The sequence below is a fragment of the Mesoplodon bidens genome (assembly GCF_964165515.1).
Source record: "Mesoplodon bidens genome assembly, chromosome: 1".
Classification (NCBI taxonomy): Eukaryota; Metazoa; Chordata; class Mammalia; order Artiodactyla; family Ziphiidae; genus Mesoplodon; species Mesoplodon bidens.
In genome coordinates this window covers 75,105,054-75,131,074 of record NC_138176.1, presented here as the reverse complement: position 1 = coordinate 75,131,074, position 26,021 = coordinate 75,105,054, and the positions used below count along the sequence as shown (strand labels likewise).

The following is a 26,021-nucleotide window of genomic DNA, read 5'->3' as shown; positions in this document are numbered from 1 at the left end:
AATGAAACTGTCATTTGCTGTAACTGAACAGGGAAAGCAGCAGAATCCGGATCGCAAGGCAATGCTTGTCTTTGCTCCTTTCCCCTAACTCTGACAGGACTCTGGCCACACTTCCAACCCCCTCCACTCTTTCCCTCTCTGTGGCTCAGGCAAATCTTTTTTCTTTTTTTTTCTTTTTTTTTTTTTTACTTTTTGGCCGTGCCCTGTGGCATGTGTGATCTTAGTTCCCCAACCAGAGATCAAGCCTGCACCCCCTGTGTTGGAAGCACGGAGTCTTAACCACTGGACCATCAGAGAAGTTCTCAGGCAAATCTTCTGCCTGCAATTCCAGTAAGACTGGAGACTCAAGAATGGGTGGGAGAGCTAGCTCTCCAGGAGGAAAAATTTTCAGGATATGTCAGTGATCAGATCTGTGGGTCAAGGAAGATGGAAGAGTGAAAGGAGAGCTCATAAGGTTGAGCATATTTAAGGGGAAAAATGAAGATTTTGGTTCATTGGTGTCAGTAGACATCTAGATGGGAATGGAAGAAGGAAGATGGAAATAGGAGATGACAAAATAGGAAACAGAGCCACGGAGACAAGTAAAGTAATCCATGGGAGGGGCATTTATTGGTGGACACCACTAACTGAGAACTGGATTTAGATCCTTGGGGAACTACATATTTCAGTTGCTCACAAATTCTCCCAACGTTATATGCATCAGACAATATGGCAGGACTATCCCAAGATAAGTGAGTCATGGCCCGCAGACTAACTCTATTAACACCAAGGACATACACTAAGGCTAGGAAGACACAGAGAAGGGATCATTCCATCTTGGGACTAGAGGCAGAGAGCAGGAGTTAGGAAAGGCTTCTCAGAAGAGATGGCATCTGAACCAGCTCTTTCAGAATGAATGGGAGAAGAAAAAAAAGTCATCTAGGAACAGGAGGCTGCAGAAACAAATACGGAAGGATAAGAAGGGAAGCCAGGGCTTCCCTGGTGGCGCAGTGGTTGAGAGTCCGCCTGCCGATGCGGGGGACACGGGTTCATGCCCCGGTCCGGGAAGATCCCACATGCCGCGGAGTGGCTGGGCCTGTGAGCCATGGCCGCTGAGCCTGCGCGTCCAGAGCCTGTGCTCCGCAACGAGAGAGGCCACAACAGTGAGAGGCCCGTGTAACGCAAAAAAAAAAAGAAGAAGGGAAGCCAGAGAGCACAGTATCACCAAGAGATGTACAAAGTCCAGCTCTTCATTAGTTACTCATTTTGCCTGACTTTTAAAATAGTTGCTGTCTTTTCCTCAAAAGGGCAGGGCATGTTTCACCTAGCTGCACAACAATGCTTCCACAGAGAAGGTTCCTAAACTTTTATTCAATTTTAATTCTCCTATAAATTAGCTGAAATTAGTAAAACACCGTGCTTTATAATTATACAGCATTTTTACCCTCGAACATCATTTATAGTTGTGACATTCTTTATTTTAAGAGGCAGTCATTACTATAAGTTTAAGTGAATTGACCTAAACCACACGTTTAGGCAGCGACAGCAGTTATTCCCATTAAGCTACTGGAAATGCCGCTGTGTGAAAAGGGGTCCACTACATTTAAAGAAAAGAAATTATCCAAGGATAATGTCACTGCTCTCACCTTTTCATTGGCCATGGAATGGTACCACCAAAAGAGCCGTGTTGTGATATAATAAGCAACGATCACATCGACAGTATAGTGTTCGTGTGCTACAAGAATGCAGATGATCCCAGCAGCGCTCAGCAGCCAGCAGAATAAATGATACCACCAGAAGTGACGAGGCGAATCTGGACAGCAGAAAAAGTAATAGTTAATAGGATTCCCAGAGGTGGACTGAATGATGACAGTCTATCCTAATGAGCTGAGAAAAGTCTAAGGCCAGGAAGTCACTGAAGGAGAGAATGGATAACCCAAAATGAGTCCCTGTGAACTGGCTGGGATTTGCTCCGGTTGCCGGGGGGAGACGGGGTGCTGTTGGTTAACAGGTCTAATAGTAATTCCCCGGGGCAGTTGGTAACACTATGTACTCTAGGTCTTACCCACAGTGTTTAATAATTAGGAAGAGAACAGAAATATTTCACATTAGGTTGGAATTGGCTCATGCTGGCTCCTGTAGGGACCCCACTGGAAAGAGAAACAGTAGAGTGAAAAGAAAGGATAGTTGTCAGGAACTCCCTGATGGTCCAGTGGTTAGGACTCAGCACTTGCACTGCTGTGGCTGGGTTTAATCCCTGGTCAGGGAACTCAGATCCCATGAGCCATGCTGTGTGGCCAAACAAAGAAAACGAAAGGGTCGTTGTCTATGAAAATGGGGCGGTGGGGTGGAGGAGGGAATGAGAAAGCAAGAGTAATTTTAGGTCTTATATATAAACTTACTTTGATTTCTGCAGGGAGAGAAAAATGGTATTTGTGGCTAGCAATATTTTGATTCTCGGCAATATTTTTTTTTTTTTTTTTTTCGGTACGCGGGCTTCTCACTGTTGTGGCCTCTCCCGTTGCAGAGCACAGGCTCCAGACGCACAGGCCCAGCGGCCATGGCTCACGGGCCCAGCCGCTCCACGGCATGTGGGATCTTCCCGGACCGGGGCACGAACCCATGTCCCCTGCATCGGCAGGCGGACTCTCAACCACCGCGCCACCAGGGAAGCCTGTTTCTCAGCAATTTTATACTGTTATTGCCAATAGCAACTATAAGACACTCCCTATGTAAAGCTTGGGATTCTTGCCTATTCACTTATGGGTTTGAGCCTTACCTAGAGAGGGCACTAAGTTCATGACACTGATCAGCATTAAGAGAGAACTAAAGCACTGGGGAGGTTAAATATGATCGCACGCCCCCCAGCCTTCCCACACAGGTGGTAATGACACAGGTGTAACTGGAACCAGTGCTCATCTCTAATAACTTTTCTTTTCTTTGAATAACTGTTTCCTTTTTTCTATTTTAAAGCTTTATTAGCTCACAAAGATAATAATCGAATAAACTAAAATTTATTTCATATTTAACTGTGTTTATATTTATAGTGATATTTACTTTCAAGTGTGGAAGAATGGTTGAAGAGCAAAAAGATCCATTTCCAGAACTTTACATGACACATCAAATCAAACATGGTTCAAATAAAAATTAAATAGCTGTTGCTCTTTTAGTCCTACGTGGAACAGTAAGATGATAAACCTGTATTTGCATTTGAAAGTCTGATTTTCTATTTCTGAACATGCAGCTCATTATTTCCAACTCTTGCTTGGTTCATTCTGCCATGAGGTTCTAGCAGATAACTCAGGAAATCTGAGAATTCTATAGCTAGGAGAGGCCTTACTTCTGTAGCCTGGGGGGCCAGATCCAGTCCCCATAACTGTTCTGTTGGGATCTGAATGTTAAAAATTGAAATAACATTCAGAAATCTGGAGATTTCACTAAATATGCATTCTCCAGCACCACAGACCCCACCCCTCCCTGAAGCCTCCCATCAGCCCTACTTCCCTTCCTAACAGGTCATCTGGTATTTACCTTAAAAGTCCAAAATGTCTGAGCAAAGCAGAACTATGTTGTATTTGTTTATCCACAAGAAGCAAAGCTGAAGTAGGTAGGGAGTAAAGAGGTGGCCCACTTTACTACTCGTGGAATTGAAAATGAGGTTTCAGGAATGGCTAGATGCCCTAGCACTGCTCTCCTGGCACATAAAAATGTATTCTCTATGAGCTACCACACTGGGATCACTGCTCATTAACTGAGCACACTGGCTGGCCCAAAGAAAAGATTTAATATGAACTATTTTGAAATAGAAATGGCAAAATGGTAATCCTCTCTGTTCTCTCATTCTACCCACAGGGATAACCTTGAGTTGAGAGGTGATGATACAATTATTAATGAACTCCACTGTCTGTGTGGGATCCTAGCCCTAGTTGTCAATGAATAATAGAGACAAAAGACTTTGTGTAGTAGCAAGGTAAAAAAAAAAAAGAAAAAAAAAAGTAGTTTCCTCGACTAGCAAGACATTTGGTTCTAAGAGCTACATTGATTTCTCCAGGCTAATTTTATAGGGAACCTAAGTCCCAAAGATAATATTTGCACACCTGGGTAAGACCCTCTCTCGCTAATCCACAAAATGATGCTGGTCCCACGTTTTCAACTACTCTCATGACTAAATTCAAATCTGCTCGTAACAATGGAGTAAACAGGGAGAGTCCAAAATGATCAAAAGGCAGGAAAGCAAAAAATATACAAATGATGCATCTAATTCTAGAAGCAGAATGTTCAAAGAAACCACTGGAACCGATGCTTACTCAGAACAGCAACCCATGGTATAATTTAGAAGGTAACTGTTTTTCCTAATTGCATAGGAAATGGGCGTAAACATGGAATGCCCAGTTTATGTACAGAACTGATTCTAAAGTTGGGTTTGTATCAAGCATTACAGATTTGCCCTTTGGTTTCTCACCAAAACTTGGAGAAAGCGAGAGTAGCATGGACATATACACACTACCAAATGTAAAATAGCTAGCTAGTGGGAAGCAGCCGCACAGCACAGGGAGATCAGCTCGGTGCTTTGTGACCACCTAGAGGAGTGGGATAGGGAGGGTGGGAGGGAGACGCAAGAGGGAAGAGATATGGGAATATATGTATAACTGATTCACTTTGTTATACAGCAGAAACTAACACACCCTTGTAAAGCAATTCTACTCCAATAAAGATCTATTTTAAAAGAAATAGAAAGGAAAAAGCAGAATGTAATTCTTTCCTTGCTGTATGTAGACTTAGACAATTTAAACAAGCTCAAGCTCAAATCATATGTGGGGAAGAAAATGTCTCTACATACTGCATCAGCCTTTATTAAAGCACAGAAATAAACACAAAGTTGCCCTGCTATTGCTCTGAGGTGAAAGCACAACAATGAGCAGTACATCCAGGCTATTCCTTAGCAAGTCTATAAGATCAGACAGCTCGCGTTTCCAAAAATTCCAGACAGAGCCAAGAAATTGGTAGTGTACCCTCTGGAGTCAGCCTGCGTGAGCTTGAACACCCCATCCTCCAATTACTAACTGTGGACTGTGGCTTAATTCATTCACTTTCTTTATGCTTAAGTTTCCCCTGAAAAATGGGGAAAAACAGTGTTTCCCTCATGAGGTAGCTACAAGAATTAAACGAGTTAATTTGCATCAAGGCCTTGGAATAGTGCCTGGCACAGAAAAATAGTACTATGTCTATTTGCTGTTATTGGTAATATCACTTGGTCTTCAATTATTTTATAAAACTGACTCTCAGTTTCCTGGGATGTTTTCTCTTCATTACCTTATGTTTTCCACCCACAGTAGCTTCACTCTAACACTCTAACATGTAACTCCTCCTGGCCCTCCTCCTCCTCCTCCTTTTTTTTTTTTTCTTTTTTCTTTTGCGGTACGCGGGCCTCTCACTGTTGTGGCCTCTCCCGTTGAGGAGCACAGGCTCCGGACGCGCAGGCTCAGCGGCCATGGCTCACGGGCCCAGCCGCTCCGCGGCTTGTGGGACCTTCCCGGACCGGGGCACAAACCCATGTCCCCTGCATCGGCAGGCGGACTCTCAACCACTGCGCCACCAGGGAAGCCCATCCTCCTCCTCTTCTTCTATAAGCTTTTATGATCTGCAGATTAGAGAGAAGATCCTACAACCCAAATGAACCTCTGGACTGGAAAATGACTGATCTTACACAGATCAGTTTTTGCTGAACTTTCCACAGCAAAAGACTGAGCCCTATAAACAACATAAATCACTCTGCCCACCACCCAGAACCTGTAACTAGGTATTAGAAATTAGAAATTTCAGAAGATTGAAATTTAAGGGGGAGTTATTGGCGCACAGACAGAGCTAGGTTCCTCCCCTCCACCACCCCTCTCCAACCGTGTAAGAACAGAACTATGGGACAAGGTGCAGAAGGCCCTCTGCCTTCCAGTCAGACAGTATGACAAAGGCCGAACACTTAACATGCTGCTCTTCTAACTCAAAGCTTGTGGGTAGCATTCAGAAAGAAAACAATTCAGATGATATACAATTGTCACCAAAAAAAAAAAAAAACAAACTTCATCTACTACAGAGACTCTCCTCTCTTTGTCATATTGCCCTCAAAGCAGAATTAAAATCTATAACCCTGGGCAGTCTATGGGGCAAGAATTCACTTCTGCACCACTGGAAGATAAACTTTGATGGGTCTAAACCTGTTTGGATTCATGACAGACTAAGAGAAGAAGGGAGAGAAGGGGACTAACCAAGGAGCCTCCTTCCCCTGGTCTCTGCCCAAAGACCTCCATGATATGCTCTGCAAGTGAAGACAATTGAGATAAGCCTCTAAAAGAACAATGGCATGGGGATAGGGTATCTTGGAACTGAAGATGAAGGTTAATACCGACCAGCTTGGAAAAAATGGAGGGAGAAGCATCACTACTTCAAAAGGATTTTGAGAGAATGGGTCCAAATATACAAAGCCTCAGAAATCTGCTAGGCAGCTAAAACCAAATACAACCTCCTTCACAATGAACAAGACGTTATTCCAGCCAAAAAAAAAGCCACTGGAATACACAAGAATTTTGTATAATGGGAATTAAGTATATAAATATGGGGAGATATTTCACATTCTCATCTCCATGTTGCTTTCTAAGAAGAAAATGGTTAGTATTGGCAAACTGTTTCATGAAGATGCATATTAAAGCACAGAAAGCTACTGGAAGTGACGAAACTAGAATAAAGTGGGATAAGGAAACGTTAAAAAAGGTTTAAAAAGGGGAAAATATTAACCAAAGTATTTGGGATGATGGAATGGATGTTCCATACAATGGAAATTTCATTCAAAAGTCCTTTCCATTTGGCTCTGGAACATACTGATTCTTTTTTGCAGTAACCTTAACAATAATTCTTCTTTGTTTCAACATTAAAATAGCTTTTCATACCTTAAGAACTACTAACCAAGGAGGGAGACATTTTGGAGTCATGCTAAATGTTAGCAAGAAGCCAGGGCTGGGCTTCCCTGGTGGCGCAGTGGTTGAGTGTCCGCCTGCCGATGCAGGGGACACGGGTTCGTGCCCCGGTCCGGGAGGATCCCACATGCCGCGGAGCGGCTGGGCCCGTGAGCCATGGCCGCTGAGCCTGCGCGTCCGGAGCCTGTGCTCCGCAACGGGAGAGGCCACAGCAGTGAGAGGCCCACATACAGCAAAAAAACAAAACAAAACAGGGCCAAGCTTTAAGCCTTCCTTCAGTGTTCAAATCACATACGACTGGTTGAAATGATTTAAACACACACACACACACACACACACACGTCACACACACACACATATCCCTCTTTCCATAGCTATCAATTCCAATAGAATAAGGACTCTTATCAGTTTCAGGGCTTAGGGATCCCGCCCACTACAACAATCAATAAAGCAGGAATGAGTTATTACTTACATTCTTTGATGAACAAATAAGTAAGTGTCAGCACAACTGTGTGACCGCTGAAGAGGAAGTCTCCACACAAGATATGCGACCCAGTTATGGACAAGCCGCCACCAGAAATCAACCGTAGAATCCGCTGTACTTTTGCCTGAGAGTCTCCGTTGAGCTGAATGACACAAGAAGATCAGGAAAAAAATTTATAAGCTGATAAAATCATGTTTTAGCCTAATTAATGTGATATTTAGAAAGGCCACCAGGTTGTGATTTTTTTTCTTTTTAACTTCGGTCAAAAAGAATCCAAGGGGGAAGCTACTCAAACTGAATTTTATTCATTGTACTGGCCAGTTTTAGTGATACGTTTTAAATTATTCAATATGTTACTAATAATACATTTTAGTGGTGGTGTGTCCTTGGGCAAAGCTTTTAAAAATACTAATAACTAATGACTTCACCACAGTTATGGACTAAAAAGATCAAAGCTCCTTTCTTTCCTCTTTGCAGGGGGAGGTTGGGGTTTCAGATGGCTAATACTTGATTGGGCTGCACTCCACATCACTAATACTCTACAGTGTATTCGTACCTTGTGTTAGGTGGGCAACCTAAAGTGTGCATATAGCTGTATTAACATCTGATCAAAACATTTACAGTTAAAAAGCACTGCAATACATTAACTAATTTAAATAGGCTTGAAAATGACGGATGAGGGATGTACTGGCAGCTTTAAAATGAGTAGCTCGATCAGGCAAAACATCCTCCAAAGCAATAACCTGTGTGCTGTGGCAGGAGGTCAGGAGAGAGCTCCCTGGGCAAGGGTGGAGAAGCCCCGAGAAGCTGTTGTGATGACATGGGGAACAATCATGGGTTAGGGCAGGAGTTTGAGGCAACAGTCAAAAGTTCATATCCCGTTAAAACGTAAGCATACAGGTATCACTTACATGTGGAATCTGAAAAATACAACAAACTAGTAAAATAACAAAAAAGGAAGCAGACTCACAGATATAGGGAACAAACTAGTGGTTACCAGTGGGGAGGGAAGGGAGAGGGGTAATATAGGGGTGAGGGAGTGGGAGATACAAACTACTGTGTGTAAGATCGGCTCAAGGATGCGTTGTACAACACGGGGAATAGAGCCAATAATTTGGCAATAACTGTAAGTGGAGTGTAACCTTTAAAAACTGTATTAAAACCCCCCCAAAAAACCATCCCCCCAAACCCAAACCTTAAGCATACAGGAAGGAGTAGTGGACTGAGATGGAATGCACGGGAAAATGGAATGCTGAAACACTGTAGGGCCGGATGGAGGGTTTCCGATCAGTCTAATAGCAAGTGAATAGGTTTAGAAAATCAAAGAATGACACTCAGAAATAAAATGGAGTCAGAGTATACACAAGAAGAGAAATATAGAAAGACCATTAATGACTATTTTCACTTGGGACCGGGGGCACAGTTGTAAGATACGGTGCTTTTCATACTCAGTGATGATCCTTCTGGGCAACTGGCCCCTGAAGCATGGCCAGGCCAGTCATGATGGTGGCAAACTGTTTGGTGGTGTAGACAGGTAGTGTCTAGTCCAAGTAGACGTGTAGTGGTGAAGGAGGGTAAGGTGTGTACAGATGGAGGAGAAGACAGTCTAGGAGTAGAGAAATTGAGTCTCCAAAGCAGGTGGGAAACCATCCTATATGGTAAAATGGGAATTAGGGCAGGATTCCTTGCCTAAAACTTTCCTGATTAAAAATATCTTATGGGGCTTCCCTGGTGGCACAGTGGTTGAGAGTCCGCCTGCCGATGCAGGGGACACGGGTTCGTGCCCCGGTCCGGGAAGATCCCACATGCCGCGGAGCGGCTGGGCCTGTGAGCCATGGCCGCTGAGCCTGCGCGTCCGGAGCCTGTGCTCCACAGCGGGAGAGGCCACAACAGTGAGAGGCCCGCCTACCGCAAAAAAAAAAAAAAAAAATCTTATGGATCTGGAAAGCTTTCTGGTATTCAGGTGACCCTTGTAAAAAGGCAAACACACCGTGATCGGATGATAGTTGAGAATAAGGCTCTGCAGCAGAAAATGACATGAAACAGGATTAGAGTGCAGCGTGCGAAACTGGAGGTTTGAAAGAAACTCAATTTTCTTCAAGAGTTTGCTTAGGCCGAGCCCAGCTGGCAAAACCAAGAGAACATGTGCATTTTATCAAGAATTGACAGTCCTTAAACCAAACAGGCCAAGTAACGGGTGACCCTGCCTTGAAAAGACAGGGTCTAGAAGGCAGTAAAGGATCTCTACCCGGAGAAGATAAGGACTGTTGACAGAGTTGCAGGACTCACTTCAGGTGCCCCTCAGGAAAGGCGTACTGCAAACCACATAAAATGACGTGAAAGCCCTTGACGTGGAGGATAGAATCTAGCATGTGCTTTATCAGATCAGCCACAGACCTTCAGGAATTTCTGGTGGTGCGGTTGGTACAAACAACTGTCAACAATGAGATCAAATAGAAAGGTACGTACACTCCGCCTGACCATTGTGTTCCCAGTTTAAAGAACACATTATTCATTTCAAAACTATAATAATATTTTTTTATCCACTGACCCACCCCAACTCAGTACTCGAATTTTCTAAGGGCAGAAACACTTAAATTTCTTTACCAGAAAGATATGTAGATGGATCAAAAGGCATAATTAAACCAGGAGCTAAAATACTGCCACACTTTCTCTTCTCTCCCCTTTCTTTCAGCAGTGTTGGTGTATTGAGATTTCCGATAGCATCTGATTCCAAATGCCTTCACAGAACAGAGGAAGGACTCTCTTCTTGCTTTTTCTGTACTTTCTGAGTTCTTAATTCCTCAGTCCTGTCACTGCTATCTTAAGATGTCAGACCATGCTCAGCATAAATTTTTTTTTTTTTTTTTTTTTTTGCAGTACGCGGGCCTCTCACTGTTGTGGCCTCTCCCTTTGCGGAGCACAGGCTCTGGATGTGCAGGCCCGGCAACCATGGCTCACGGGCCCAGCTGCTCCGCGGCATGTGGGATCTTTCCAGACCAGGGCACGAACCCTTGTCCCCTGCATCGGCAGGCGGACTCTCAACCACTACACCACCAGGGAAGCCCCAGCATAAATGTTAAACAGAACTTCAAGAAAGGAAATTTTAAAAGAGGGCTGAAAGAAAACTGGGAAGGGGGAGGGTAATAGTGAGAGCTGGGATTAACAGATTATTTTCTAGTTCTATTCTATTTCATTGAGGCCCTCTATCACACACCACTAAAGACTCTAGTTCCTCATAATTTCCTCAGTTTTCAGACCCATTCTATGCCATTGCTGGATATGAAACTGAAGATGTGGAAAACCAGGAAGAGAAGCATTGATCATAATAGCCAAAACAGACAGAGCTCAGTGTTCTCAAGGGTTCCTCAAACTATGACCTCCACACAACATTTCCCACAAAAATAAATTAGGTACAAGAGAGCCCAACTTGGCTGCTGCCAAACCAGAAACCTTACCATCCACACACCATCCCTTCAATTTAGAAGAGAAGTCCTTTGGACCTCTATGGCCAGGATGAGAGGGAAGCTTTCTCAGGGGAAGGAATGTAGCTGTGCCAGCCCAACATTCCTGTGGCAAAAGGGGTTTGAGAAGCTAAATCATTTCATGTGAGTTCCAATAACTAGGTCAATATCTATTTAAACACAATTTTCAGAACTCAAATTTTGCAACTTCAAACTAAGACTTGGGTGTGTGGGAAGAAGCAAATCATTAAGCCAAGGACTTAAAGTAAACCATAGGATGGAGAAGGGGGAAGGCAACTGGAAAACTGTGAGAGCCAAGGATTTCACTAAGGGCCTATCACTGTGATGGCTTCTGTGATAACATCCACTAAGTAACAAGTGATGTGAGGCATCAGTGACTAGTCAGATAACCTTCCATAGCAAGTGGCTTCAGTATACACAGTTCTGTCATTGCTCTCAGTCACTAAGGGCATTCTATAGAGTCAGCAACAAAGGAGACAGGTAGATTATCTAATAGTTTTGTAACCACAAAAATCTAAGGAGCACTCAAAGCCAGCGGCTGAACCACAAATAGAATGCAATTCTGCCTCTTGCTCTATAAGACCACATCACCTCTACTGAAACAAATTGATTTGTGTTTGTTTTACTGAACCACAATCCAGGCACCAATAGCCTGCTGATGCTTCAGGAAAAGGTCTTAGGTCTTGACATCTGAACACAGGGGCTGTTCCCAGAGCTTCCACTGTGAACATTTGTAGCTTGATTACCCAGCAGTACATTTGCTCTTGTGGCTTCTGAAAATTGCAACTTTTCCACAGAAGATAATCTTTACATGCTTTCTGTAATCATAGCACTTCATCCCTGCAAACCTCACCCGTTACTAGGATGGGCTTGCCTTCTTTCCTGTGGCCATTTCTTCATTTAACCCATTGCAATAACCCCTTAGAAGTGTTTATTATGCTTCTGAACTTCTCCCATGACTTAAATTAGTTTCACTAAAAATCAGTCAATGTTTAAATTCAATATGTACACTTTTAATTACAGACACTTTCTGCTTTGATGGCTTTGGAAAATTATAGCTTCTCCAAACCACACCTATATTTGGTGATGGAGACTGTTGACTTCTTCAGAACAACTCTATTTTTCCTTCCACCTTGGACATCTGCTTAGTGTTCAGTTAAATATGATAGTCTTCATTCTCTTGCCCAGAAAGCACATGATTTGTAAGTTTCCTTTTTAAACCAGGGCACACTGGGGTCTAAGATGATTAACAGCTCTCTTGAGAAATGACTCTACCTGGAGAAACTATAAATCCTGCTTACAACAGTTTCAGTATCCATTCTCACACTCTATCTCAGTGAAAGGCCACTCGATCCTTCCAGCTGCTAAAAGCTTTGAGGTCATCCTTGACTTCTTTCTCTTAAACCCACATCCAACTTATTAGCACATCCTGTTGGCTCTACCTTCAAAATACATCCCGAGTCAAATGGCTTCTCCTCATTTCCACTGCCACCACCAAGGTTCAAGTTCCTACAATGGGCACAGAGGCCCTGTGAGACCTGTGGCTGCATCATCTCAACTCTTTATAACTCTATGCAGCCACACGTGTCTCCCTGCTCTTCCCTGAATGCAGAATGATTAAGTCATTTCCTTGTCCTGGAGTTCTCACCCCATTCACATGGCTCACTCCCTCATCTTGGCTGCCCAAAAGCTTTCTTATTGAAGAAGGTTTCCTGACCAGTCTATAAATTAGTACCTACCCTCACAGTCCCTTTCACCCTTACTCAGCTTTACCGTTCTCCATCTGATAGCCACCTGACTTACCACCGTGTAACAAGTTATGACTTCATTTAACTGTCGCCATCCTTCAATAAGAGTATACGTTCTCAGAGGAGCAGAACTTTGTTTTGGTCATTGCTGTTACACAGTGCCTGGTATATAACAGGAACTTAATACTTTCAAAATGAATTCATGAATGAGCAAATGAGAAGGCAAAAATGCAGAGTCAAAGACCCAATAGTAACTTCCAGTTAGCAGAAAATGAATTTTTTTATGCAGAAAACATATCAGTTTTATGAACACATTTTAAGGTTTCCCCCCAAGATCTAAAGCAAAACAAAACATGCTAGATTTCAGTTAACATATATGAACGTGTCTAGGAGAATGTATAACAGAGAGCAGGTGTTCAATCACTGTTTGCTTAATGTCCTCTAAATGGTAATTCAGAGGCGCTTACCTTTGGAGCACACTGGAAATGCATTCCAGGCACAGGGAGAGTAGTAACGTACATCGTGATACAGCGATACAGGTACAAAGTTCCAATGATAAAAAAGAATCTGCGCCCCACTATTGACCTAAAGGAAAAACAGGGATGGGGAAAAACAGGTTTACTGGGGTTTTTTGCTCCTAAGGCAACATAAAATAATGTTTAACAGAATAAAGAATAATTGCAGTTTTCAGAACTGAAGATTCACATACTGCAATTAATCTAGGTGGGTTGGGCCCCAAAGGAATGAGTCTCTGGGGAGAGGGGGTGTTAAAGTAGATTAAGGATTTTACACAACTACCACCCCTAAAAAAGGCCCTCTTTGCCAGAGAATTCAATGGACCTCTCTACGTTGTCAGTCAACTCACTGCATTAATAAACCCTCTCTTGAGAACACAGCAGAGGTATAAGCGAGCCACGGTCACAGAGGAATTAACTAATGAGCTAAGGTGATACGACATAATTGGGCACATAGGGAAATGGGACAACTCTTTTAACCTAAGTTATATAAGCAAGGTTTATTTGGGGACTATCCAAAAATATTCTGACAACTTAGGCATGAACTATTTTGTCTATGACTACAGAGATTTTCAGAAAATTATATTTTGAAGATGTTCAAAGTGTCCTCGTGCATTTAAGGACATTTAAGAGTGAAGCTGTAAACTGATTAGTTTATCCTGATTTTATGCAATCTTGATCAAAAGACGTAAAAAAAAAAAAAAGAATCCCACAAGTCCTTTTTCACCTTATATGTTTCGGTGAAGACAGTTGTCTTGACTAACATTAGTCCCTGTCCTTTGCCCCCAAGTCATCAGTCTAAGGCAGTGGTTCCCAGAAGCTGGCTTTGAGCACACTGTCCTCCAAAGGGAAGGGTTTTGCCCATCTGCACCACTGTCTCTTGGGTACCTGAATGGGCATCAAGAATTCTGAAGGTGACTCTGTTGTGTAGTTAGAGGTGGACCTATAAACTCTGGGCTCTATAAAGATGGCTGGGATCCACAAAGCCCCTAGAATTACTAGTTGTAACTTCCCTAGTACATAAAATATGTTACTCCAGGTCTCCCATTTTCAGAGCTCTCAAACTTCCAAAGCCAGTGATCAAAAACCTCTGGAAAAACAGGCAATTTTAGGCATGTGGAATATTTTATGTTTTCTCCAAGACTGTGGTGTGCCACGGATCAAGGTCTAATTCAGGTAACTGTTGGGACTTCTAAAGAATCATGTACAAATATAATTTTAGCTGCCTGTCTCCAAAAGCTATTTTAAGGAGATTCCAGGGTTTCTGGGGTCAAAATATAGAGAGAAACACCTTGACTAGTTGATGAAAGTATCTATTTCTTGCAAGGCATTTCTTTCAAAGGCTTGCTATTCTAGCCCTGCCTTTTCTAGTACTGAAAAGGAACAGGTAATGAACATTGCTGAGTGCTTCCATTTGGTTAAGTGAAAAACTATTCTCCCTTTGATTCAAACCCAGGTTCAAAAAGAGTGCTGAACTGTGCTCCATGCTGTTAGACAAGGTGAAGTAATAAGCAGGAATTATTATGGGTCAATTATATTCATTCCAGTATTCAGAGTTCAGCTGTACTCAGAACAGAAAATTAGTTTAAGAGGTGAAACAGGCACTCCGCAGCCTTATTTAAAGAACTACTGCCAGTGATTTTTCCCCCATAGCTTTAAAGGTGTTTTAAGTGAGAGAGTGAGAGTGAAAGAGAGAGAACAACTAGAATTTCTTATTCAGCTGGAATGTTCAAAATGGGTTATAAAAATTACTCTACCAGTTACTAAAATATAAGATCCAATTCTATACGAAAAGGAAAAAGGAAAATTAGTGTGATTTCCCCAAGGTTTTGCTAGTGGATTGTGACCCAAACAGTGGCTATCATTAAAACATGCAGCTGGCCTGTGTGGAAATAAGTTTTGACATGGTAAAACTGAAGTTGGCACTGGAGAGACAGGTAACAACTGTCCTCTACGTGAAGATGCAAATACACCAAGACTGTACTGCAGGCTGGAAGCCAGCTACTTACCCGGCCCTGGGAAATTTCTCTTTCACACACATATACAAATAAAACTTTGCTCTGAAACAAAGGAGAGAGCAAATATCTTTGGCCTGCGCAGTCTCTCTTATATTCAGTGTCAATTCCAGACACTAAAAAGGAAAACGCTAAAGTTCAACAGCTACACTGTGTTTGCTTTTAGCATAAAGCACGTTATAACTAACAACTTTAGGGTAAAGTTCCCCTACTAAGTAAAAGACAATTGACAGCTATGTCTTTTACTTATACATTATTAAGAGAAATATTTTAAAGAAAATGCTTAGGAATGACTTCAGTTTGTGGAATAAGTTTTCAAAACTGCACACCTGCATGTGCGGAACTCTTTAACAAAGAGACTGAACTCTTCAAATCTCAAAGCAACAACCAATTGAAAGAACAATATAGCATAAATTCCTTCTTCAAAAAATGATCTTGTGACGTTACTACTGAAACCCTATTTGACTCTGAAGTGTATTGACTATGTTAGCATGTATTACACTTTCAAAAGCCTCCGTTTATGGGCAATGTTTTAATTAAACTTATATTTGTGATTTAATTATTAGAATCTTAGTAGAAAAAAAACATCTGAATGATGGCTGAGGACAAAAGGAAAATTGAGGGGCCTTTTTTCTTAATGGACTAGCAGTCAGAATTCAACAGGGAAGCAGAAATAACCACCTCAGAGCTGTGTCCTATTTTTAAGTATCTTCAAAGCAAAACTACCTGGCTTACTACACTTCCTGATTCCTGCTATTCTAAAATGGGAAGACTTAAACCAATGAACTAAATGCTCCTTTGTGATGGCTTGAGGAAACCAGAAGGCACATTTACTTTAGAAATCTAAAACCCAAACCACATGGACCCACTTCTAAATGCAGTCTATTAAACAAACTCTTGTGACTGGATTGCCAAAAGGCAAAAGGAAAAGACATGTAAAATTCGAGCTCTTGAAGACAGGCAAACCTCAAAGCCTGCAATTGACCAATACAGTCATCACATTATGAGTAAGAGAGAAAAAAGCTTCCCAGCCTACAACTTTCCCCACCTGTCAAGAGCCTGGAATAACACAAGCATGATGAAGTGAATGTTTTTCCTTTCCAAGGCTCTTAATGTATCATGCAAATACCATAGTGCCAAGTTGCTTGAAATTAGAACTGCACCTTAAATTTACAAAGTCTGAATCATCCACCACAGTACTTCTGCACCTTCACACACAGCTGCCACTTTCATACAGTTGCTCAATAAATGCTTATGGAATAATGACTGGATTTACTCAAGGCTGTAGATCTTTCTATTGATTATTTTCATTAAGTGCCTGGATAAGACTGAATTTATCAGATAAAACCGAGAAAGATCATTTCAATTACACACCGGCTCACTAAAATATAAACTCATGGCCAATCCCCAAAACATGTTAGACCTTACTTACCTGTATCTCAGGAATAGCCACTGGGTGATCCATAATCCAACTAATATAATTCCATTTATTTCTGATACAGAAAATGCCCATTTCACTCGATCTATGTAATCAAAAAACTTGTCTGGGAGTGGAGGGCTGAGCTCCTTGGGAGGGACCCTCTCGTGCACAACCGTGATCATGACGGTTGTCAGGACGAGGTTGAAAAGAGCGTACACGAAGGCAATGCCCGTTTTCCACCACTCTAGGGGAAATTGGTTCCTCGATTCCACGGGGATAGCAATTTGGATATAGTCCGGGTACTCTTTGGTGCCCTTTCGCAACCCATTGGATAAACTCTTAGGTTTACCATTGCCATTTTTGTTCTCTTCTTCAACAGGTTCAGCAGGTCTTGTGTAAGTGTTTGCAGGATCACTGGTTTGGTTTTCCATATGTTCTTCAAGTTTTGCTGTCTCTATGATATCCATTGTCCTCCGGTCTTCAGACCAAAAAGGAGATGGTAAAGTTCTTGTTCTTTGTGGAAACTCAACTTTTTTTAATCCTTCTACTGCCAAGATCAACATGGACTCTTACAACTGATTCTGTTTCCTAGTACAAAACATAGAGGGTCTCCATCGGACTACGGTTCCTCCTGGACAACCATCTGCTGTACATTCACCGCTCTCAGGAAAGGAAGCCAATTTTCTTTCCCCCAAAGATGTTGCTATCCCACCTGTAAAAACAAAACAGAACTATGTTCAGAAACTGTGCTTGTCCAGTTGTCAAGCATCCAAAACAAAAACATTATCAAAATAAGGAAACAAATACCAAAGCCATTTGCTTTATAAATGTATCGTCAGAACATAGTTAAAGCTGCTGAGATGGAGTTTATTTATAAAACATTGAGGGACTTCCCTTGTGGCACAGTGGTTAAGAATCCACCTGCCAATGCAGGGGACACGGGTTCGAGCCCTGGTCTGGGAAGATCCCACATGCCGCGGAGCAACTAAGTCCGTGTGCCACAACTACTCAGCCTTTGCTCTAGAGCCCGTGAGCCACAACTACAGAGCCCATGTGCCACAACTACTGAAGCCTGTGTGCCTACAGCTCGTGCTCCGCAACGAGAGAAGCCACCACAATGAGAAGCCCGCGCACCACAATGAAGAGTAGCCCCCGCTAGCCGCAACTAGAGAAAGTCCACACACAGCAACAAAGACCCAACACAGGCAAAAATAAGTAAAATTTAAAAATAAATAAATAAAAATAAAACATTGAATTGTTCCACCTTGGAATTCTTCTCTTTTTGAGCTGATGTCAGCATAAATAGGAAAATTTTAATAAACAATTCCTTTTAAACTTCTATAAATAAAAGTCAGGACCCAGCATTGCAAACACTTCATCAGACACTATCACTTGTTGCAAACCATGAGGTCATAATAAGCTAGACCCACCCAGAGATTATATCATTCCTTCCTAAGACTGTGTCTTTTCTATGAACCTTAAAGGATAAAAAACTGTGATGAATTGCTTACATGCATAGAATAATTGTTAGTCTCTGCATTTGTCAAAATGGTCAACTTTCTACTTTCATATTAAAAACTGGAATCTTTTTAAGTGACTCTTTTTCAGAACATATTCAAGAACTACACATTCAAGATACTTTAAATGGCACTACCTCTGTTTATCCTTTTATATACAGAGATGCACACCATACAGAAGGAAAGCTGACAGCCTTCAAAATAACACAGTGAAAAGATACACAAAGCCTTATTAGCTATGCCCATTTAGGGAGAAATTCTACTCCTTACTGGAAGGATAAAATAATTCACTACAACTAACATGGTAAATTAGTAACTGACAACATTTCGATACAGTCACCACAATTTCTACCAAACAACAGAAATGCGGACCCAGAGGACCAGCTCGGGGCACTTACCCACCACGACACCAGTGATGAAAGGTGCCCTCTGCTTAACGCTCCACAGGCTCTAAAGAGTGAAGATTTCTCCACAACACAGAGCACCAGCACCACCTCTTTTATATGTGCCAGCAACACGGCCCCAGCTGTTGTCAATTTAGGAAAGCAGTATTTTCGGCCCGATCCAGAACCCAGCTGCCTGAAGAAGTTTTCAAACCTTGTAATTAGTCCCCACCCAGGGTACACTGCACAACTTAAGCACAATCCTTTTCATTTTAAAGACCTCCCCTTCAGGGTAACTTCAGGGGAGAAAAATAGGGAGGAGGAAAAACTCAAAGTGGTGACAGCTAGGCCTTTGTTTAACAAAAGAAAAAGGAAAAAAAAAAGTTAAAATGGCACAGTCAGTATGGACAAGCAGTATTTCTTGACAGTTGTGAATGGCAAATAGATGATCAACCACAAATGTTTATTGTGCACCTAAATGTCCCAGCACCGAGGAATATGTGGGTGCAATTAAAAGGAGTTTGAAAAAAAAAAAGAAAAACACTGACCTGAACATTCACCCAAAGAGCTTGAAGCCTAGCTGAAGAGATGGAACTAAAATAGCAGAACTTTGGAGAAGACTAACTGGCATATTGTTAAGACGAAGAAAGCTGAGGTGGTGGATCGCTAGATCAAAATGTAGCCTTAGCTGTATCCCTAAAGAAGTGTCCACAGAAAGCCACTGTCCATTTCCGAGGAAGTGAAAGCAAGAGGAAAGTTAGCCTGGCAGGGAAACAGAAGAGACGGAGATTGGCTAAGGGGTAGAACCAAAAATTTTGGACCTCTCACCTTTCTACTGTTCTGCCCCTGTGAAAAGCCCCCAGATACTAATGCATCAGAGCAGGGTGAGAAAGGACCAGGGCCCCTCTCTGTAAAAGAAGACTGACAGAGATTCTCTATATTGCCCTAGCTTAGTGTTGTAGGACAAGTATAATGAAGAGGTGCCTGAGTAAGGCATTTTCAAAAACAAACCTTCAACACCATGGACAATTACTTCTAACGGAGGTACCAAAGCACTAACTCAGCCACTGCCTGTCTCTCGTTACGAACTTCAGGCTACACCACTCATAGCATCTTGCCAAACTATTATCCAAATTCCGTCCAACTTTACTGCTACACATCTGCTCCGAGCCTGGTGTCTACAGGGGAAAGAAGCTTGTTGATTTTGAAACCCAAGTCCACCAGCGGACATACAGATGGTCTTTGAAAAGATAGCTACCTAGTTCTAGAACACAGAATGTAGAACAGAAGAGAACAGTTACCTTTTTTTTTTTTTTTTTTTTTGCTGTACGCGGGCCTCTCACTGTTGTGGCCTCTCCCGTTGCGGAGCACAGGCTCCGGACGCGCAGGCCCAACGGCCATGGCTCACGGGCCCAACCGCTCCGCGGCATGTGGGATCCTCCCAGACCGGGGCACGAACCCGTGTCCCCTGCATCGGCAGGCGGACTCTCAACCACTGCGCCACCAGGGAAGGCCAAGTTACCTTTTTTTTTAAAGAGGAAGCGTTCAGCCATCCACCTCCTGGGACAACTGTGAGAATGACTGAAATAATTAATCCTGGAGAGCTTTGTGCTCCTGGGAGCAATAGCACTCTGTGAGTACAAGGCCCATTTATCAATATTAGTGGCGAGATTGTTATTTTCCTTGGGGTTTCATCAAGAGGATTAAGTATACAAAGCACATTCATCATGTGTCAGCCAATCTTGAGATGCAATGTTTATCATCAAGATGATGATTACAACATACTCATTCCTATGGTGAGACTTTCCTACCAGTAAAGGATCTGGAAAGTGACAAAAGCCACAACAGTTCCTCTTGAGGAAGGGCAATCCCATTAGGTCACTTGTTCAGGGTCCTCTCTCAGAGCACAAAGCAGATGAGAAGATTTCCAAGTTCTCTTACATTGCAATATACTGGAAGTTAGTCTAGATAATATTTTAAAAGTTCAAGATCTCTATAGATTAATCTTTCTTTTGCAGGCAACTGTGAAACTCTGAAACTTTTAGTACAGTGATACTGTTTTACTAGGTTTTGTTTTTGTTTTTAAGAACTAAGTATGATCTACTCCAGAAATACAAGGAAGGTTTCAAATTAGGAAATGACGAATTTGTACTTTATTAAATACAAAAAAGAAATGTAAACAGAAAAGGTACGATCATCTTGAGTGAAGTTAAAAAAGGCAGTTGATAAAATTCAGTATCCACGTGATTTGGGGGAGAGAAAGTATTCAATAGTAGGAACAGAAGTATGTATATAGCTGTGCTCTTTCAATGCCAATACCACTATTTTAGCTGTGTAATATGTGTTCTAATATCTAGTGGAAAAAATCCTCCACTTTTCACCCCTAAGGGAACTTCAGGATCTTTCTGTCAAATTACAAGAAAATACATAATTTTGCTTCTATGTTTTATTTCACCTCTATTATACCATAAAGGGTTTGATCTTACCATATTAGTATACAACATTAGTCATTTTCTCTTAATAATCCCAAGAGTATTTTTCCTGTAATTTGACAAAAAATACTTCTAAGGTTCATCAGGGAGTGAAAATGGGGGCAGCAGTAGAAGGTTTGTACCAGTAGACGTTAGACTACATTATACAACCAATATTGAGGTAATGGTACCCAGTTATTCTATTTTGGGAATTTATCCCAAGGAAATAAGCATGTACACAAAATGTTTCTACAAATATGCTTTCAACACAGTTATTCATAAGAGCAAATTGGAAACAGACTAATATCCAACAACAGGGGATTAAATAAATTATAGCCATGTTAATACTGTATTTTGATATAGTAACTACAGAATTGTGAGACAAGTATATTAATACTATAAGAAGGATGCAGTATCCAATTAAGTACAAACTTAGATAGGAGGTGTAGGACCTCAGTGATTCATATCAGAGGTTATGGTTTACCAAAAAAAATAGGAAAGGGGCCACGTGACAGAGGTTCAAGGCTCGAAGAAAAGGTGCAAGTGTGAGACTCATGACTCACTCCCAGTTCTGATCTGAAGCTCACGGACAGCATCCCACAGGAGAGGTTAAATGCAGACATGAGCTCCAGCTGCCGGGCTTAGAAATGCTTTGCTTGTCAAATTTGTTAAATTTGTACGTTGGCCTCCTTGTGGTTTGCAGTGGTTAAGAAGATAAGATGTATTAAACATGTAAATGTAGTTTAAAAATTAAGGAAACTTATCTAAGTTTATATGTGGGTTTCAATGTTTAAAAAGATGTAATCTGTTAAAGATAGAGGTTAAACATTGACCAAAGACAATGTGGTGCTAACATTTACAAATTGCAATTCTGAATGAAAGAGATTTAGGAGTTGTTTAAAGGCTTAAGAAAAACAAGGTCCTGAAACAGAGTTGAAGATCAATGGAAACAAAAGAGCTGATGAGTTTCTTAACAGACATTAAGCTTTCTCAGACCTTAAAACAGAAAACCCAGTGGTCACCGTGTAAAGTCATTAAAAAGTCAAGTTGTAGAATAAAATGGCCACAATATAATAGTCCTCAGCAAATGTTACTATGTGCCAGGTACTGTGCTTTGTGTAATATCTAATTATTCCTCATAACAATGCTAGGAAATATATTAAAGAAAAGAAATGGAGATAAGTGAGATGCTCAAGGTCAGACAGGTAGGAAGTGGCAGAGCTCAAATTTGAATCAGGAATCCAATCTCAGGAGTCCCTGTTCTTAATACCACATCACTACCTCTAGTGCATTACATATTATAGGTCAACAATCAACAATATAGTCAGTGAAAAAGATTAGGACTTCCCTGGTGGCACAGTGGTTAAGAATCCACCTGCCAACGCAGGGGACACGGGTTCGAGCCCTGGTCTGGGAAGATCCCACATGCTGCGGAAACAACTAAGCCCATGTGCCACAACTACTGAGCCTGTGCTCTAGAGCCCGTGAGCCACAACTACTGAGCCCGCATGCCACAACTACTGAAGGCTGCGCGCCTAGAGCCCGTGCTCCGCAATGAGAAGCCCGCGCACTGCAATGAAGAGTAGCCCCCACTCGCTGCAACTAGAGAAAGCCTGCACGGAACATCGAAGACCCAACACAGCCATAAATAAATAAATAAATAAATTAAAAAAAAAAAGATTGAGACAATCAATGACAAGCTTTTTTAAAACAGAGAGATACATAAAATACATAGGAAAGTCTCCAGATAACATTACAGGCATTTTTAAATCTTCATAATTTTGCAAAAATTAATATAAACTTAGAAAAAAATTTAATATATAAATCACCTCTCTTGGCGGGGAGAGGGAAGGAGCCTGTTAAGTATTTCCCTGTTACCCATACTTGCCATTTAATTATAATTACTGTAACTAACAAACCACTATATTACATTTATAATATAGGTATATTGCTATGTTAACAGCATTCACTTTAGCTAAGAAGTTTTATGCCTATAAAAGTTTTTGCAGAGACCAAGACATATTAGCTTCTCCTTATTTACATTCTTAGAGCTAAATTTACCTGTAAAAATCCTCCTGCCTAAAATGGATAGGCATTAATATGCTTACAGAAACAAGGGTGCCTTGTGAGTCATGGCATTCTAATTTCAGAAACACCCATAAAATTTGTTAAATATTTTTATTAACAAGTTCTTGAAAACTGAAAAGAAGATCCACTGTTTATTCAAAAATTATTGCGTATATTTGTGAAATACTTTCCCAACAAAAGGAACATGGAAAAGAGTCCTTGTCATACCATTACAGGTTCCACATCTGTACAAGTATGATAGATTTAAATTAGGGAAACGGACAGGTGGGTAAGGTGGCTTGTGACACTATTCTGAGAATGGACTGGGGGAAAGAAAACTTTTTTTTTTTAATTTAAAAGACAGAATTGAAAAAACAGCTACCCATGACTGTAATTCTGAACTCTGGAAGAGATGCTCAGGTAGAGAATAGACGTTTTGATTTTTGGTACTAATTTACTATCTCACGCTAAGGTAGACTGACAACTATAGTTCTGTATCCAGTTGTTATAAAAGAAAGACTCATCCTATCAATAGTGGTTGTTGGTGGGAATGGAGAGTGACGGCAAACAGGCTGGAAGTTTCTTTGGGGGAATGATGGAAATGGTCTAAAATTAGATTGTGACAATGGTTGTACAATTCTGTAAATTTACTAAAAATCATTTAATTGTATCCTTAAAACACATGAATTTTATAGGATGAAAGTTATAACTCAATTAAGTTTTTTTTAAAGCTATAGCCCAGGGCTTCCCTGGTGGCGCAGTGGTTGAGAGTCTGCCTGCTAATGCAGGGGACACGGGTTCGGGCCCTGTCTGGGAGGATCCCACATGCCGCGGAGCAACTGGGCCCGTGAGCCACAACTGCTGAGCCTGCGTGCCCCGAGCCTGTGCTCCGCAACAGGAGAGGCCATGACAGTGAGAGGCCCGCGCACCACGATGGGGAGTGGCCCCCACTTGCCGCAATTAGAGAGGGCCCTTGCACAGAAACAAAGACCCAACACAGCCAAAAATAAATAAATAAATAAATAAATTAAAATAAATAAATAAATAAAGCTATAGCCCATGGAGATATATGGTTTCTAAAGAATTAGAAACCAGGGACTAACCCATGTTCTGTTATTATATTCCAGGCTCACTTATCCCTTTAAAGTGCTGTACTTACCAGCTGAGCACTTCTTTAGCAGTGACTTGGAAATAACACACCTTTCAAAGTTTTCTACAGACAGGATCAAGAATAAGCCAATAAAATGCAAACTGTTTCACAAAATTTGTGTAAACTGCTCCCAAAATAAACTTGTAACTAAATAATATGAAGTGATAAAAAACAGAAGGATTTTCTAACAAAATTCATCAAAATTTACTAGGAGTTGGATCCCAAGGAAAAAGAGACGATCTGTTTTCTTTCTCACCAAAAAAAAAAAAAAAAATTGATCACTTTAACTGGCAAGGTAGACCATTTAATACTTGTTGAAATGCATACTACTTATTTACACAGAGCAAATATTAGCTGTGCAAATTTGAAAACAAATTGTGGGACTGGGAGTATTTCACAGGAAGGGATAATCTGCAGTCCACAGGGCAGACTGAGAGGGTGGTACAGCACTCAGCCTAGAGCAACTGTTTGTGACATCACCAATTCTGACAGAATAAAGTACCTTCACTAAAATCTGACATGCAAAATGTTTCATAGGATGTTTTAAATTTTGGCTTCTATTTCCTGTTCATCTTTTTATTTGTGGCTGGAGAATTCCGAAGATCAGATCTGATTCCAGGAGAGGAATCTTAAAGAGAGGTGGAGACCCAGAGAAAGACAATTTAACAATCCCTGGTATAATGTGGAACACATGGTAAGGAGAATGAACGAACAAATGAATAAATAAAGGAATGAGCAGGTAGACGAACAGATTAGATTAGATAAGTAAACACACAGACAGGACCCTGAAGAGAGAAGAGGGCTGTAAAACAAGGTGAAAGACTAGGGAATATTTAAATAATCCTTTGTATTTCTTTGGGAAATACGCTAAATCAGAGGTTTTGAGAGTTAAGGGGTAGAGTGGGGGAACATCACACATTTTCCCCAAATACTGGATTATGCTTGCCCCAAACCCCTTTCCCCACCTCCATTCCTGATACATTTAGGAGCTTAGAGAACTTCTGGAGGATGGGGGTGGATGGGCTTTCCAGGTGGTTTCTTCCTCCTGTGCCTGGGTGTTTTCAGTGTTGAGAAAAAAGAATAAGGCAGGCATATTTTACTTCCCACCCCTTTATGAATTTACAGCCAGTATGATAAACCCATGACCCCAGAGAATAAGTAAGGTGGGTTGAAGGTTTGTGTTTGTGGTAAAATGCTTATAACTACTTTAGCAGGTAAGCAAAGGAAGTCCCCAATAATTTAAACAAAGACATTTGTACTTTTAACAACCTGAACTGTGATTCCGTTAATTCCTGAGCAACCCTGCCAGAGAGATGTTTGGTCAGAGAATCATTCTGCGCTAACTGGCACCACCGGCTCCATGTTTAATGGTCAAACAAAAGCTGCTGGCACTGGTTTAGTAGAAACACTCTGGGGGCTTTATCACAAAGGTTAAATCTAACAGCCTAACTGAACAACAGTGGTGATTATGTTTCTCCATTCCTAGCTTTCCTTATATACCCCAAAGGTTTATATACCTAGAAACTGATTCCCGTAGGTTTTAATACTTATTACTCTGTAATAGGAGTCTGCACAGATTACCTACTGAAGTGAGAGGTTTCTGAAAACCATTAAAAAACTACTCCATTTAATATTTTTAAATGACAGTGGAGCTTACATATTCTCCCAACAACAGTGGCTGGTTTGAGAAAGAGAAATGCAGAAGCTAGGTCTAAGAGTTTAACACTATACTCCCAAACCACACAACATTTTCTAAACTATATTAGAGATCTCATGCTAAATAAATAAATAGATCACAAAGTCAACAGTATATTTCTTT

The 26,021-nt window shown here is 41.3% G+C and overlaps 1 protein-coding gene across 7 annotated transcripts in view; it reads right to left on the bottom strand.

Moving 5' to 3' along the window:
* Window positions 1–26,021, bottom strand: part of SGMS2 (sphingomyelin synthase 2) — a 90,587-nt gene that overhangs the window by 5,291 nt on the left and 59,275 nt on the right. For 6 of the 7 annotated variants that reach the window (XM_081247015.1, XM_081247013.1, XM_081247014.1 and 3 more), the window contains 4 exons: window positions 16,627–17,326; window positions 13,132–13,249; window positions 7,420–7,573; window positions 1,626–1,792 (listed from right to left, as the gene is read on the bottom strand). In XM_081247015.1, coding sequence (XP_081103141.1) covers window positions 1,626–1,792; window positions 7,420–7,573; window positions 13,132–13,249; window positions 16,627–17,177 — 990 coding nt within the window. In that variant the 5' untranslated portion in view covers window positions 17,178–17,326. Of the gene's footprint in view, window positions 1–1,625; window positions 1,793–7,419; window positions 7,574–13,131; window positions 13,250–16,626; window positions 17,327–18,529; window positions 18,600–26,021 lie in introns of those variants that run through there. The other variant, XM_081247018.1, reaches the window with a different exon arrangement.